We start from the raw sequence: 16014 nt of genomic DNA, 5'->3' as shown, positions 1-16014 counted from the left end.
TTACTATAATATGCCATTTTGCTGGGCCGATGTATACAAATAAGAACTTGGTACTTTTGACATGGGAGCATGGCCAACAGTCCTCATATTTGCCCATTACTGATCACTGCATGGATCTGGCCACACTGCCAACTCCCAGAGAGCCAGTTTCCAATCTGGAAGTCAGAGATGCAAGGTTTCCCTCAAAAGCACACCAAGGTAACTACCTGCCTCTCTTTGGCAGAAGCCTGCCCTGCTCTAGCCTGGGACTGCTGGGGAGGCCTGGGCCCCATCTCTGACTCCATGTCTCTCGAGACTGGAAGCTTGTTGTGGGCAGGAAATGTGACCATTGCATTGTTATTTGTACTCACCCAAGTGCTTAGTACAGGGCTCTGCAGGCTGTAAGCACTCAATAAATATGACTGACTGCCCGGTGGATGGAAGGGAGGGAACTCGAGGGAATCTCATTGATACATATGGGACCCAGGTGTCCTCTCTTCTGAAACCCCAGATCCTACATGGAAGCCAGATGTGCAGGGGGTGTGTGGGATATGAGGGCTGCCTCTCTCCTGTAACTGGGAGAGGGAAGCCCCCGCCCCCAGGTGCCCCCACCATTTCCCTGCAGGCACAGATGGCAGGCAGGGCATGGACTTTAAATCATAACTTCTACTTTGGAAACAGTTCAGATGACTGGAATTTTGGATGAGTTTTTGGAATCTTGGAATGATAATCAGGTATGTAAAAGTTTAACTTTATTTGGCTCCTAAATCAACCCTTTGGTAAATCAGAGTCAAAAGGGGAGGTGGAAGTCACCATGACCCTCATTTTTACTGCTCATGATACTTCTACATATTTGGCAAGATAGACTTAAAACTTGCAAAAAACAGTCAACGCTAGCTGTTCACAATCACTTTTGAAATTTCTAGAGGACTGGTTAGGCAATCTGAGTTTCTGGATCTTTAAAATCTCCCAAGACACAGGAGGTGATATTTCACAACCAGCCTTCTCTTTTGCAAAAACACAATTTAAAAAAGAACCGGTCTATTTGCTCTTTTGAAGATGTCTTCGGTGAACTGATTTTTGATGACGTATATTGCTACAGCTTGCCATACATGAAGGAATTACTCTAAAAGAAAAACCCCTGAAGAGTGTGGTTCTCTCCCTTTGGACATGTAGTTCTAGTTGAAGTGTGCTGCCGAGGGTCAGGGTCACCTCCACAGCTAAGGTTCTGGCTAGTCTCGAGGGCAAGTAATGTAAGTTGCAATTTAGGCTTCTTCCAGTGTGGAACCAAACAGCGTGGCGTAGTGGATAGACCACAGGCCTGGAAGTCAGAAGGTCCCAGATCCAACACTTGTCTGCTAGGTGACATTGGGCAAGGCACTTCACTTCTCCGGGCCTCAGTTACCTCATCTGTAAAATGGGGATTGAGACTGTGAGCCCCACGTGGAACAGGGACCATGTTCAACCCAATTTGACTGTATCCACCCCAGCGCTTAGTAGTGTGCCTGGCACATAGTAAGCACTTAACAAATGTCATTATTTATATATATATATATATAATTATGAATTTTATATATATAATTATTTTACCAAGGGCCCCTGCCCACTTCCATTCCACATTGCTAGATGTACCAAGTGAGGAGGCCAGCCCACACCCCACCCACTCTGTGGAGTTTAAAGCTGGCAGAAAGGCACCTGAATCAATCAATTTATGAAGTGTTTCCTGAGTGAAGAGCACTGTACTAAGCGTTTGGGAGAGTACAATACAACAGAGTTGGCAGACACCATCTCTGCCCTCAAGGAGCTTACAGTCTAGCTCTAGGGACAAATAGCTTCAGTCTGGGGTATAATTCACTCATGGATGTGAATGAGTGCTTTTACCCTGGGATATCTCTTCCTGAGAATAAGATGAGGACTTGAACTTGCTGAGTTCTGGTACTTTAGGGCAAAACTGGCCTCTTCCTTTCAGCCAGTTCTCTTCTTGAGGGCAGGGGCTGGGTCTTCTCCATTCTCATAACCTTGTGTGCTGTCAGTGCAGTGTCTCAATCAATCAGTGATATTTATTGAGTGCTTAGTGCATGCACAGCACTGTACTAAGCGCTTGGGAGAGAACAAAGGAGTGGGCAGACACAGTCTCTAAGCATCTCACTCACACCTGCTCAACCAAATTAGTTACCTGATTGAAGGTGACTGCCAATTCCAATTTTCCAAGGAGAAAAAACACAGGACTTCAAACCTGAGAAAACCCGATAGCTTAGAGAGTTTCCAATTTTTACAGACGGAGGGGGAGCAGACACACAGGAACAGTATGCAAAGTGTCTTGGAATTAACCGGCAGAACATCTGCTTCATTGGTCAAGAACAGTGTAACTGATCCCATTTGGGAAAAGATAATATCCCTGTGTGTTTGGCTCCTGTGAAACGGAACACTAGAGAAGATTTTTAGTAGGGATTATGGCTCATGAATCAGTGCCTGTCCATGGACTTTCAACTATGTAAGCGTGACGGATTTCAGTCAAGCAGAACAAACTGGAAACCCTTTCAAGGGAGAGAGAACAGAAGGCTAATCACACTTCCCGAGCCAGGGTACAAGACTCCAGAATACTTTCTTCTGACAAAGAATCCCGAGGACCCAAGAGGCTACCATGAAATCCAAACGAAAATGAAACACCCTGTCCTTACGGCTCAGGTCAAGTGACCCCATAAATAGAAAGTGGCTCAAACCGAATGAGATGAGATCCATGAGGGACTGATCATTTTGAATTGGAAAGAAACTATTGATTATTGAGGTGAACCACTGAAGTAAGACTTGCATTGTTTGGTTTAACTCTGAACGCCACAATTCAGGAATACTAGAGTTCTTCCAGGCCAACCTGAGCCAACTTGGGAACGTGGCTAAAGCCAGCACAGAGCTATATATAAGGCAGAGGTAAAAGGAGGAGCTCTTGCAGGTCACTACATGATCTCTCCCAGAGCGTTTGGAAGAAACTGGTTGGGGTTGTAATTTGTTCCAAGAGGGAGGTACCTGACACTTTAGAAATATAGGGATTTAAAAGACTTGGGTACACACAGCTTTAATCACTATAACGTGAAAATCTCTGCACGAAGGTGACGATTGGGATAACGTCACTTGGCATGTGGGTCACCGAACTGAATCACTCAGCCAAACAATACTCTGGTGAGAGCTGGCTATATTCCTCCACTAGAATAATTCACACAATCTGCTTTGATCAGGGGAGATAAAGTGTTATTAACTTGAAACCAAAATCAACTAAAAAGTCCTTAATAGAGAGAGCTGGGACTCCAAAGAGGCCTTATTAAATGGACCACAACTATAATTACGTTTGAGCAGCAGTTTTGAAACTGCTAACCATGATCATAAAATCTTGAGAATTTTCATCCTCCCTTCACTCCCTCCAGTAAACAACTAAGGAAAATAGAGAATGCGGAGGAGGAACATTTAACCAAAGAGCTTCAAAAAGTTCCTCTAATCAATTTTTGTCTCTCAGTTCAACGGCTTTATTAAGTTTCAAAGGCTTTGAATTTCCCTTTCCTCTAGACTGTAAGCCCTTGTCTTCCCACTCTATTCTACTGACCTCTCTAAATGATTTTAGTACAGCTCTGCACATGGGAAGTTCTCCATAAATTCCACTGACTGATTCTCTTTTAAATATTAGCCAGATTTATTTGAAGTGTTTTAATTCATCCTATACATGAATAAAAGTCTGGGGGATTTAACAGTAGTGGTAGTAGTAGTAATGGTATTTTGTTGACTGAAGCACTATGCTAAGTACTTGGGAATGCAGAAGTATCAGGTTTGAAATCCCTAAAATCTCCCCAGCTCCTCTCCAACCTCTCCCCCTTCCTCCTTCACTCCAAAGAAACCACCCTTTCAAAGATCACAAATAAACTCCTTCGTACGAACTCCAACGGCCTCTAACTCCATCTCAATCCTCCTAGACCTCTCAGCTGTCTTTAGCACTGTCAACCACCTCCTTCTCCTGGAAACATTATCCAACCTCTGCTTCACTAACACTGTCCTCTCCTGGTTAATGCATTCATTCAATCATATTTATTGAGCACTTACTGTGAGCAAAGCGCTGTACTAAGCACTTGGGAAAGTACAATATAATAACCAACGGACACATTCTCTGCTCACAATGAGATCACTGTCTAGAAGGGGAGACAGACATTAATATACATAAATAAATCAATAAGTAAATTACAGATAGATAGATATGCGCTGTGGAATGAGAGGGAGCATGAATTAAGGGAGCAAGTCAGGGTGATGCAGAAGGGAATGGCAGAAAAGGAGAGGAGGGTTTAGTCGGGGAAAGCTTCTTGGAGGAGATGTGTCTTCAATAAGACTTTGAAGTGGGGGAGAGCAATTACCTATCTGATATGAGGAGGGAAGGGGTTCCAGGCCAGAGGTAGGATGTGGGCAAGAGGTCAGCAGCGAGATAGATGAGACTGAGGTATAATGAGAAGTTTAGCATTAGAGAAACAAAGTGTGTGGGCTGGGTTGTAGTAGGAGGGTAGTGAGGTGAGGCAGGAGGTTTCTCCTCCTGTCTCTCTGGCAGCTCATTCTGAGACTCTTTTGCGGATTACACCTCTGCCTCCCACCCACTAACTGTGGTAGTCCCTCAGGGTTCAGTTCCGGTTCCCCCTTTCTACTCTCCATCTACACCCACTCCCTTGGAGAACTCATTCACTCCTCTGGCTTCAACTACCATCTGTGTGCAGATGACTCCCAAATCTACTTCTCCAGCCCTGATCTCTCCTTCTCTGCAGTCTTGCACTTCCTCCTTCCTTCAAGACATCTCTAATTGGATGTCCTGCTAACACCTCTAACTGAACACGCCCAAAACAACTCCTTACCTTCCCATCCACTCTCAGTCCTCAGTCCTCCCGCTGACTTTACCATCACTGTAGATAGCATCACCATCTTTCCTGCCTCATAAGCCCTTAACCTTGGCATTACAGAGAAGAAGCATGGCTCAGTGGTAAGAGTCTAGGCTTGGGAGTCAGAGGTCATGGGTAGGAGTAGTGAGGTGAGGCAGGAGGTTTGTCAGCTGTGTGACCTTGGACAAGTCACTTAACTTCTCTGTGCCTCAGTTACCTCATCTGTAAAATGGGGATTCAGTCTATGAGCCCTGTGTGGGACAATCTGATTACCTTGTAGCCGCACCCCCGTGCTTGGAACAGTGCTTGGCACATAGTAAGCACTTAACAAATGCCACCATTATTATCCTTGTTTCATCTTTCATTCAACCTACATATTCAATGTCATAATCCTGCTGATTCAACCTTCACAAAATCGCTAGAATCTGCCCTTTCCTCTCCATCCCAACTGCTACCATGTTAAACCAGTATATATCCTAATCTGCCGTGATTACTCTATCAGCCTCCAGTCTCTCCCTATTACAGCTTACTTCTCTCTGCTTTCCGGATCATTTTTCTACAAAAACATTGAGTCCATGCTTCCCCATTCCTCAAGAACCTCCAGTGGTTACCCATCCACCTTTGTATCAACAGAAACTCCTTTTCATCGGCTTTAAAAAAACAATCACCTTGCCACTCCTAATACAACCCAGCCCCCACACTTCGCTCTTTTAATGCCAACCTACTCATTGTACCTCGATCTCGTTTCTCTCACCTTGACCTCTCTCCCACATCCTGCCTCTGGCCTGGAACGTCCTACTTCTTCATATCCAACAATCATTCTTCCTACCTTCAAAGCTGTATTGAAAGCACATCTCCTCCAAGAGGCCTTCCCTGACTAAGCCCTCATATCCTCTTTTCCCAATCCCTTCTACATCCCATAGCACTTATATAAATATCCACAATTTATTTATATTAATGTCTGTCTTCCTCTCTACACTGTAAGCTCATTGTGGGGAGGGAACATGTCTAGCAACTCTGTTGTACTGTAGTCTCCCGGCGCTTCGTAGAGTGCTCTGCACACAATAAGCACTCAGTCAACACTGTACAAAGCACTCGAGAGCATATAATACAACAAAGTTGGTAGGAGACTCCTTCCCTGCCCACAGTCTAGAGGGGAAGTTAAGCACGAAAATATTTACAAAGAGTAGAATCACAATTAATGATCAAATGTAGAACTGAATACACATGTATGTATAAGTGCTGAAGATGGGTATGGATGAATTTTAAGTTCTTTAGGTGGACACTGAATTATGCCTCTAGGTGTTGGGAATTCAACAGTGCAGGACTGCTGGCAGAGTTAGGATTTAGGAGGACTCTGACAGCCTGTAAACCATGATATTACTTTTTCTTTTTTTTTCTTTGTTATTATGTTTTGGTCTCTAAGCCTTTTCTGGTTCCAATTCTGTCTCTGTTGGCTCTGTCCTACTACTAAAGGAAAGTCTTTCTTTTAGACTTGACTTTATTAACCTTATTTTACCAGTGTTTTTCACAACTGGATTAGCCTTGCCTGTCCCTGTTTCCCAAGGGTATTCCAAACTCCCTCAGTCAGTATAGGGAAAAGAAACCCAATAACATAATCTGCCAGGATCATCTAGTCCAATCCTCTGTCTTCAACCAGAGTTATGTCCAAACTATCCAGAGATAACGGTCATAAAACCGTGTGGTGCCCAAGACAATAAAAGCCTTGGGAAAGTGTAAGAGCCTGTGATTGTGCTTTTCCCCAGAGGATGGAACGGCACACTTTCGGAGATAAAATGATTCCTTTCCTTCCCCTGTTAAGGTGAGCTGGTTATCTGAACTACCGCTGAAGAATGACAATTTGCAAACTCAAAAAAGGACCAAACAAATTCATTTCCATACCCCCAAATTTTATATTAAGCAATTCACCTCTGAGGCTCATTAAAATCTGAGCTTTTCCATACTTTTCCCTCAATGCTTTGGGGGTTGAACTGAAGAATTGGGGTATGACAGGAGGAGATAATTAGATGAGACTAACAACAGGTAGACTGAGAGTAGAGAGTGCACATTTGTAACCTTAATGCTGTTACCAATTATCTCATTTTGCCTACCTACCCTCACTCATGCTCTTCCTCCAACTTGGAAATCCTTCCCTCCCCAAAGTTGACATATCAGATCCCTTCCCACCCATCCTTGCAAAGATTCCCAGACATTCATATCAGCCTCCCCTGATCAGTTCCCAAAATATCAAGCCATTACATACAAACACACACACTCATACACACAACTATAGGCATATGTCATTATTTATACCCACCCTCAGGACATATAAAAACTAAAAATAAATAAATGCTGGTATTCATTAAATGCTTACTATGTGCCAGGCACTGTAATAATAATAATAATAATAATGTTGGTATTTGTTAAGCGCTTACTATGTGCAGAGCACTGTTCTAAGCGCTGGGGGAGACACGGGGGAATCAGGTTGTCCCACATGGGGCTCACAATCTTAATCCCCATTTTACAGATGAGGTAACTGAGGCCCAGAGAAGTTAAGTGACTTGCCCACAGTCACACAGCTGACAAGTGGCAGAGCTGGGATTTGAACTCATGACCTCTGACTCCAAAGACCATGCTCTTTCCACTGAGCCACGCTGCTTCTCTAAGCACACTGTACTAAGCACTGCGGTAGATACTAGATAATCAGGTCCCAGATGGTGCTCACAGTCTAAGTAGGAGAGAGAAGAGGTACTGAATCTCCATTTTGCAGATGAGTGAACTGAGGCACAGACAAGTTAAGTGATTTCCCAAGGTCACACAGCAGGAACGTGGCAGAGCTGGGATCAGAACCCAGCTTCTCTAACTCCCAGGCCCATGTTCTCTCCACTGGACCATGCTGCTTCTCTATCTATGCTGAGTCAGTTCTACATTCAATTATTTATTTAGATTACTCTGTTGGTAAATACTTGTATATCTGTCTTCACCTACTAGACAGAAGCTGTTTGTGGGCACGGAATGTGACACTCCATTGTTGTGTACTTTTGGACCACTTAGTTTAATGCATTGCATACCTTGGGCAGTCAGTAAATGCTTTGGCTTCTACTACTTTGCAGTGCCACAGCAATCCTCATGATTTCCCCAACCAGTATGGAGAAGTTAATAAGTTACATCAAAGGTTCAGTGAGAGTTCTGCTTTTACCTTCAAAGCCAGAATTCAGGAGGTGTTCTCCCAGGTCACAGCCAAATACCCTCTCCTTCAAAATACCCCGCTGCTTCAGTTTCTGCTTGGTTGGACGAGACTTCATGAATGTGCGTAGGAAGGTAATGAGCTTGCCGTGCTTTTTGGACACTGAAAAATGAAAAGAAAAATATTTTAGGTGGGCCATCTTACAGAAGGGGAGACACATTGATAACCAAGACCATCAAGTAAAAAAGGTCAGTGTTAGTGAACAGACCCCGTTTATCTTCTTCTGCAACATATCTGCAATAAGGGATTTCTGAAAACACACTCCAGCACTACCCTCTTATCTTCTTTCCATCTCTCTCAAAGTAATCAATGGTTGATTTGCAGACTGTATTCATTTCAGGTGCCTCAACGTGGACTAACAAGTGAGTAAAGGCCATGCACAAAACTTGACCATTGTTACATATTGCCTTGGAGGGGAGGGGGGATTTGGGATTTAAAAAACAAAAAGACATATATACTTTGGGGCTCTTGCAGTCTTCTAAAATATTCTTCTTGGTGGCTGGAAACATTTTTTGCAGGGACACTCAAACCATCTGGGAATGACACCAGAAGAAAAGCCATTTTGATGGTCTGAATTTACCAGGTTGAAATGTGCATGTTGTAAACGGTGCTCAGAGAGATCCCACGCTACTGGGCCTCATGGAAAGGCTGCATCAGTTTAAAACCAGTGTTAAAAAGAGAACCAGTTCTACGACTTGGGCTTGGAAATATTCATGGAAGTCAACAGCAATTTTACAGAGGCAACAAAACTGAAAGCCTTGAAGGAATCATCCTGCATTTAACCCCAAGTCAAGAATGTTGAAATGCAATGAAAGGAAACGGCGAAGTGTTGCCTAGTGAAAAAAGCCCTTGTTAGTCAACTTGGTCCCGAGCCCTGAGGACAAAAGCACACTTCCCCCTCCGCCCTGAAACCTGGCTCAGGGTGAGGACTGGCTGAAGCCAGTTCAGGCAGCTATCTTCATCCTAACTGGATCCCAGCTCATCCTGGGAAGAAGAGCATACCGTGAGCCGGGCCCTCGAGTCCCCCCCAAAATTGGTACATCCCCCAGACAATCTGACCCAGTTTCTCAGGGCCTCTCTGGGCCATTGGTAGCCCAACAAGGAACCGGCTGGCCCTCACAGAGCTTCTCCAGACCCTACTGGGTGTTATGGGCTGACTCCAACTGGGAACTGTACATCTGGGACTGGAACTGAACTGGCCACCGATGGTTTGGCGGCATTTGCCTGGAAGCATTTGGCAAGGAACCAGATCAATTATGGAAGTTCCAAAACTCTAGCTTTGAAACAGTTCTGTCAATCATGTCTATGGGACCTTGGCAAAGTCACACCTTTGTCACAGAAATTATTTAGTCATATTAATTTTGGTCTCCCCTCTAGACTGTAAACTCATTATGGGTAGGCCATATGCCTGCTAATCCTCTTGTATTTTAATCTCCCAAGAGCCTAGAACAGTGTTGTGCACATAATAAGCACTCAATAAATACTACTGATTGATTGAGGCTCATTTTTCACATTAGTAATTATAACATCTGTCCCTTGATCGCTTCGCAAGCAGGCTGAAGTGTCAATGAGATGATGTGGGCAGGGATTATGTCTATCAACTCTGTCATATTGAACTCTCCCATGTGCCTAATACAGTGCTCTGCACACAGTAAGCACTCAGTAAACATACTGACTGATGATCAATTAATGGTATTTACTGAGCACTTACTATGTGCAGAGCATTGTACTACGTGCTTGGAGGAGTACAAAGCAACAGAATTAGCAGACATGTTTCCTGCCCACAATAAGCTTACAGTCTAGACGATGATGATGGTGCCCTCCAACAAGAACCAATGGATGCGTCTCGGTCCTACTAAGGTGCTTGGAGGAATTGATGCCCGACCAAGTTAATAGCTTGCTCGGAGTCACTCACACTTCCTATTCACTTCCGGTCAGGTTCTGCTGTGGGCAGTGAGTGAGTTTAAGGTGAGGTTGCTGCCCATAGCAAAATATTTAAGTTCTTTGCCCATATTAGCTAGCTATAAGCAGAACCCGGACTAGAACCTATGTCTCCAGATTCCCAGAGCAATGCTCTGTCCACTGAGCCTGTGTACCCCTTGGAACAACTCAGAAGAGAGGAAAAGAACAATTGCTACAGTCGAAAAACAGGAACGTTCATAGAGCCATAACTGCTTTTGCCCATTACACCCAAGTACAAGCCCTTGGTTCATATTTGATTATAAAGTATGGGCCTATACTATATCAGGAATGGCCTAGATTTACTCATTGGCAATTACCATCTACCTCTGCAAGTTGGTAATAATGAACTCAGGTTTTCTTGAATAAAAATAAAAAATACCATGCCCTTACTTCAATGGGAAAAATCTCATGGCACCTAAAAAAAAAATGAAAATCACAAGATATTTGGGATGTAATGAAAATTTTTATCTTCCACTTATGGCAAATAACATGCAGAAAGGCTAAGGGAGTTAGTTGCCTGAAGTATCTCCATAATTCTGGAAGGAAACCCTCAGATTTCCACATCTCTCCAGTAAAGGGGATTAAGTGCCCTGGGACCTGCCTACCATGCTCATTTGTATCAGGATGTACATATTTATTCCTGGTGTCTGGCTGTTTCAAACCTAATTCTTATTCTCCTAAACCAGCCCACCAGGAAGTTATAAAAGGCTTAAAAGAGACTCAGGTTAACATCAAAAGGTCTAAATCTTTATGACCCCAATAAGTACTTTATAACTTGAACTTCCAACTGTAGTTTGGAGAATGTGTTGGACTTTGAGAGATGGTGGTGAGGGCCAAGCACTATCAAAGGGTGGGGCTGGGCACAGCCCCTTTATATTAGTGATTGTACCAATCCCTAACAATGAGTTAGTGAACTGAATCCCCTGTGCAGTGAAGATCCATCCCCCAAATGTACACACATATGACTCAAGTAATTTCCAGTCCCTGCAAGCCTTCAGTTTTGCGTGACTAAGAATTTTCCTTTCAGGATTTAGCCTAGTACAACTTTGGCCCTCAATCCCTGATTACACAAACTTTTTTTTCTCTCTCCCAAATATGGTTCAATAAACATCCGGGGTGACCCCGGAAGTGACTCTCCAGTACAGGAGGCAGAAGCACCTGTAAACGAATGCCACCATTTCTTTTCACATCCAGGGTGGCTGAGTTAGTTCCTCCCCCAGCTTGAAGGACATGGCACTAACTTGGGCAGGTCTGAGCCTGATACGCTCCAGCCAAGGGTCACCCTGGTGAAAGAGTGGGCCCAGTTAGACCCAGAAATTGGCCAGGGGTTCACTAGACAGAGATGTCGGGTTCACTAGACAGAGATGTTCAGAGCCAGGGTGGATCTCCCAGCAGAGCATAGTCCCAGGTCTTGGTCACTCTTAGTTTCTGAGTCAATTTGCCTATCTGCCCCCGCTTTACCGCACCCCTACCCCACTCACTATTTCTCTTTCTCTCTCTCTCTCTCTCTCTCTCTCTCTCTCTCTCTCTCACACACACACACACGCACACACACACACCACACAAACTCGTCTTGTTTTATACCGTCTAGTTGTTTCCAACCCATATTGACACCACAGACATATCTCTCCCAGAAGGCCCCGTTCTCCATCTGCAATCGTTCTGGTAGTGTATCCATACAGTTTTCTTGGTAAAAATACAAAAGTAGATTACCATTGCCACCTTTCGTGCAGTAAACTTGTGTTTCCCCCCTCGACTCTCTCCCATGCCGCTGCTGCCCAGCATGGGTGAGTTTTGACTTGTAGCAGATTGCCTTCCATTCGCTAGCCACTGCCCAAGCAAGGAATGGAATGGGTAGGCCTCTCCTCGACTCTCCTTCCCATAGCCAAGACTGATAGAATACTGGAAACTCTCCAGGTGCGACCCTGAGAGGGTCGCACAAATCCCAAGTAACTAAGTTCAGGCTAGTGGTCCTCTTCAAGTAGTCCTCTGTGTTTCCCTGGTACCCATTTGTAGTCTTTGAGAGTTGGGGTGCAGTGGTCTGGGACATTGACTGACATAGATACCTTAAAAGACGGTCAGATCCCTTGGTCTGTCCAGGCAACTGGAGGTGGGAAGAAACCTCCTATGTTTAGCATTCAACTGGACTCATGTTCTTGTACTCTAGGCAGGCTTATATAATGCCTGATATTCCAAGAGCTGCTCGAGATTCAGCAAATCCTATAAATGCTACAATAGCAACAACAATAATTATGATACTTGTTAAGTGCTTATTATGTGCCAAGCACTGTTCTAAATGCTGGGGTAGATACAAGTTAATCAGGTTGGACACAGTCCCTGTCCCACATGGGGCTCACAACCTTAATCCCCATTTTACAGATGAGGTAACTGAGGCCCAGAGAAGTGAAGTGACTGGCCCAAGGTCACACAGCTGACATGTGGGAGAGCTGGAATTAGAAACCAGGTCCTTCTGACTCCCAGACCCAGGCGCAATCCACAACTCACGGTGCTTCTTTTGCTACCCTAAAAGCAAATCAAATGCAGAACCCAATGCCTATTGAACCACTTAACAATTTGCCCAAAGAAACCCATTCAGATGGGGCTGATGAGCTAACCCAGGCTGGGGCTGAGCTGCTCAAGTTGGGTGTTTAGTATGCATATTTATCCAAGGGATTGAAGGAAATTAAATAGGTCTGATCCATTTCGCTCTTTGCAAAGCCAGGCTGGTTGCTCCCACTAACTGTAAGCTCCTTGTGGGCAGGTATTGTATCTACCTACTTCTATTATATTGTACTCTCACAGCATATAGTAAGCACTCAACAAATAACATGGATTGGCTAGTTGACTATTGCCCTTAGAAGTGGCTGCAAAATGAGTATGTGGAATTTTGTCCTAGGAAGAGTCATGGAATTCTTATACTTCTGTTTTTCCAAGTCTGTCATCCTGCTTGTTGCCATCAGGAGTTTGGGAAACAATCAAAATAGACCAAGAATTAGCCATTAGGTCTACTGCACCATATTATGCCAAAGCACTTGCGAGAACACGTGGCTTATTGCATAGGTGAGGAGAATGTCAAGGCAGATGGCATGTTAAGTGGGAGTCCCATGAAACAGACAGTGTTGATGCACATCTCTTCAATAAACACTTCTATGTGTTTCCTTTTAAAGCTCTGACTCTGAAGTCTCTAATTCTGTTAATTTTCAAGAGCAACAGATCAAATTTAGGGGCTGAAGCAGCCTCAATAGCCTGCTAGCTTTCACACTCTCTGTCAGGAATATAGTCACACAGCTCATGTTTGCAGCTCTTTTTTTAGATTCCACCGATCCACGGCTTTGCTCCAGTCTCTGGATAGAAACACTGGTCAATCGATTATATTTAATGAGCATTTTCTGTAAGTAGAGTACTGTACTTAGCACAACGCAGTTGGCAGACACATCCCCTGCCCAAACAAGCTTCTAGTCTAGAGGGACTGTAGCAAGAATAACATGGTCCTGTTTAGGACACAGGATCATGGTTCTAGACTCATAGCTTAATTTCTGGTTCTCTTAATTGCTCAAAAACCTGCCTGTTGTAAATTGCTCTTTTAAATTGAGGGATTCTGTTTTGCAAAATCTAGTTTTCCTTTTGAACTTGACTTTGGATCTAAATTTAACAGAATCTAGTTTTTCTTTGGAGCTTGACCTTGGACCCATTTAAACTCATGCCTACATTTTTTTCCTTTTGGATTTTCCTGCTTTAAAGAACAGAAAATATGTAAAACTCACTTTTTACCTTTTACAGTCTTCCCACAGCAAGGAGAAAACCATTTTAGTTGAATGTATAATTACTCTAATCTACACAAACTTGTGCAATAACCACAGATTAAAATACTGGTAGCCACATACATCGACCTCTCCTTTTTTCAGTCTCTAATTTTACAAAATCTGCATTTTGTATGTAGAAGAGGAGACTTGAAGGGGGAACTTAATAATAGTCTTCAAATAGATGAGGAGGATATTGTGCAAGGAATGGAAGACAAATGTATTGTTAATATTGATGTAAGACCAAATGGGAATGAGATCACATGTTGCAAGATAGAAAGACATGAGATTCGTAGAATATGTAATCTGCCGAGACCAGCAATTCTCAAAGAAAACTTTGGCAAGGCTTCTATTGTGGGCACCACAACATTTGGAAGCCACATCTTTCGAAAATCGGTTTTTCAATTCCCTGAGGCCCTCATTCACTCTGTTCTTGGGCTTCTTCTGCCCAATCTACGTCCCGCTTTTCTCACCAATGCCATTCTTGATGTCTTCTAACACATTTTCCCTCCCAGGCCTCAATTCCACACCTAATCAATCAACCAATCAATCCATCAGCAGTATTTATTGAGAGCTTACTCTGTATCAGGTACTGTATTAAGCACTGGGGTGGATACAAGATAAATAGGTTAGACACGGTCCATGTTCCACATGGGGCACACTGATTAACAGGGAAGGAGAACAGGTATTGAATCCCCATTTTACAAATGAGCAAACTTTTCTCATCTCCCACTCTCTTCTGCATCACCCTGACTTGCTCCCTTTGCTCTTCTCCCCTCCCAGCCCCACAACACTTATGTACATATCTGTAATTTTATGTATTATTGATGTCTGTCTCCCCTACCCCTAAACTTTAAGCTCTTTGTGGGCAGGGAATGTAACTGTTTACTGTTTTACTGTACTTTCCCAAGTGCTTAGTACAGTGCCCTACACACTATAAGTGCTCAATAAATACATTTGAATGAATGAATAAATCAATGAATCTGAGACACAGAAAAGTGAAGTGACTTGTCCATATTCACCCAGCAGCCAAATGGCAGAGCCAGGTTTAGAACCGGGGTCCTATGACTCCCAAGCCCATGCTCTTTCCCTTGAGCTACAATGCATTAGTCTTGGAGTTGTTACTGTACAATTACTGATGACTTGATACAACCAATCTACTTATTGTGCCTTGGTATCATCTCTCTTGCTTGCTCATTTCCTCCTCCTGCCTGGGACTCCCTCCCCCTTCATATGTGACAGACTCCTACCCTCTCTATCCTTAAAGCCCTAAAAAAAATCAGGTCTCCTCCAAGAAGCCTTCCCTGACTAACCACTCATCTCCCATTCCTAGTACTCCCTTCCTTCTGTGTCGCCAAAGCACTTGGTTCTGTACCCCCTCAAAACTTTGATATTCACCACCCCACTCCTCAGCATTTATGGAGATATTTATGTAGAGAAGCAGCATGGTCTAGTGGATAGAGCATGGGCATGGGAGTCAGAAGGACCTAGGTTCTAATTCCGGCTCCACCACTTATCTGCTGTATGACCTTGGAAAAGTCACTTAACTTCTCTGTGCCTTGGTTACCTCAACTATAAAATGGCAATTAAGACTGTGAGCCCCTTGTGGGGCAGGGACTGGGTCCAACCTGATAAGTTTGTATCTATCCCAGAGCTCAGTACAGGGCCTGGCACATAGTAAGCACTTAAATACCATAAAAAAATGTTTACACTCTGCCACGCCCCCTAACTGTAACACATTTTAGAGTGTTTCCCGAAATCTTGCCTTTCAACTCTGTTGTGTTGTACTCTCCCAAGCACAGTGCTCTGCAAACAGTAAGTGCTCAATAAATACCATTATTTATAGGGCCTCAGATCCAGATTAGGGTGTTGGGACTGAGAGTTCTGCATTGCCCTTTTCAGCCATAATGCAATTATAAATGAATTTCATCATTGGTAGCCTCTTCAAGCATGAAGGATACAGGCACTAAGTCCAGCAAACTGGAGGATGACAATAAATTATGTAGGCTTAGGTGACCTCAATAAGTTAAAGAAATTGTTCTATGAAAGCAAGATGACATTCAACAGGGTCAAGGACAAGGTGGTGTACCTAGAAGCAAAAATCACAAAAACAAGACTGGCTATG

At 43.7% G+C, this 16014-nt stretch overlaps 1 protein-coding gene and 1 non-coding gene across 12 annotated transcripts in view; both read right to left on the bottom strand.

The window, feature by feature from the left end:
* Positions 1–16014, bottom strand: part of ARHGAP32 (Rho GTPase activating protein 32) — a 368820-nt gene that overhangs the window by 38543 nt on the left and 314263 nt on the right. For all 11 annotated transcript variants that reach the window (XM_029074544.2, XM_029074539.2, XM_039913577.1 and 8 more), the window contains one exon: positions 8080–8229. In XM_029074544.2, coding sequence (XP_028930377.1) covers positions 8080–8229 — 150 coding nt within the window. The remainder of the gene's footprint in view (positions 1–8079; positions 8230–16014) is intronic.
* Positions 11887–12024, bottom strand: LOC114815322. Its single transcript, XR_003763086.1, has one exon. It is a non-coding gene; the product is annotated as a small nucleolar RNA SNORA7 (small nucleolar RNA).

Source organism: Ornithorhynchus anatinus, chromosome 11 (genome assembly GCF_004115215.2).
Source record: "Ornithorhynchus anatinus isolate Pmale09 chromosome 11, mOrnAna1.pri.v4, whole genome shotgun sequence".
Lineage (NCBI taxonomy): Eukaryota > Metazoa > Chordata > Mammalia > Monotremata > Ornithorhynchidae > Ornithorhynchus > Ornithorhynchus anatinus.
Note: the sequence above shows the minus strand (reverse complement) of the source record. Positions and strands in the feature narration are given on the sequence as shown.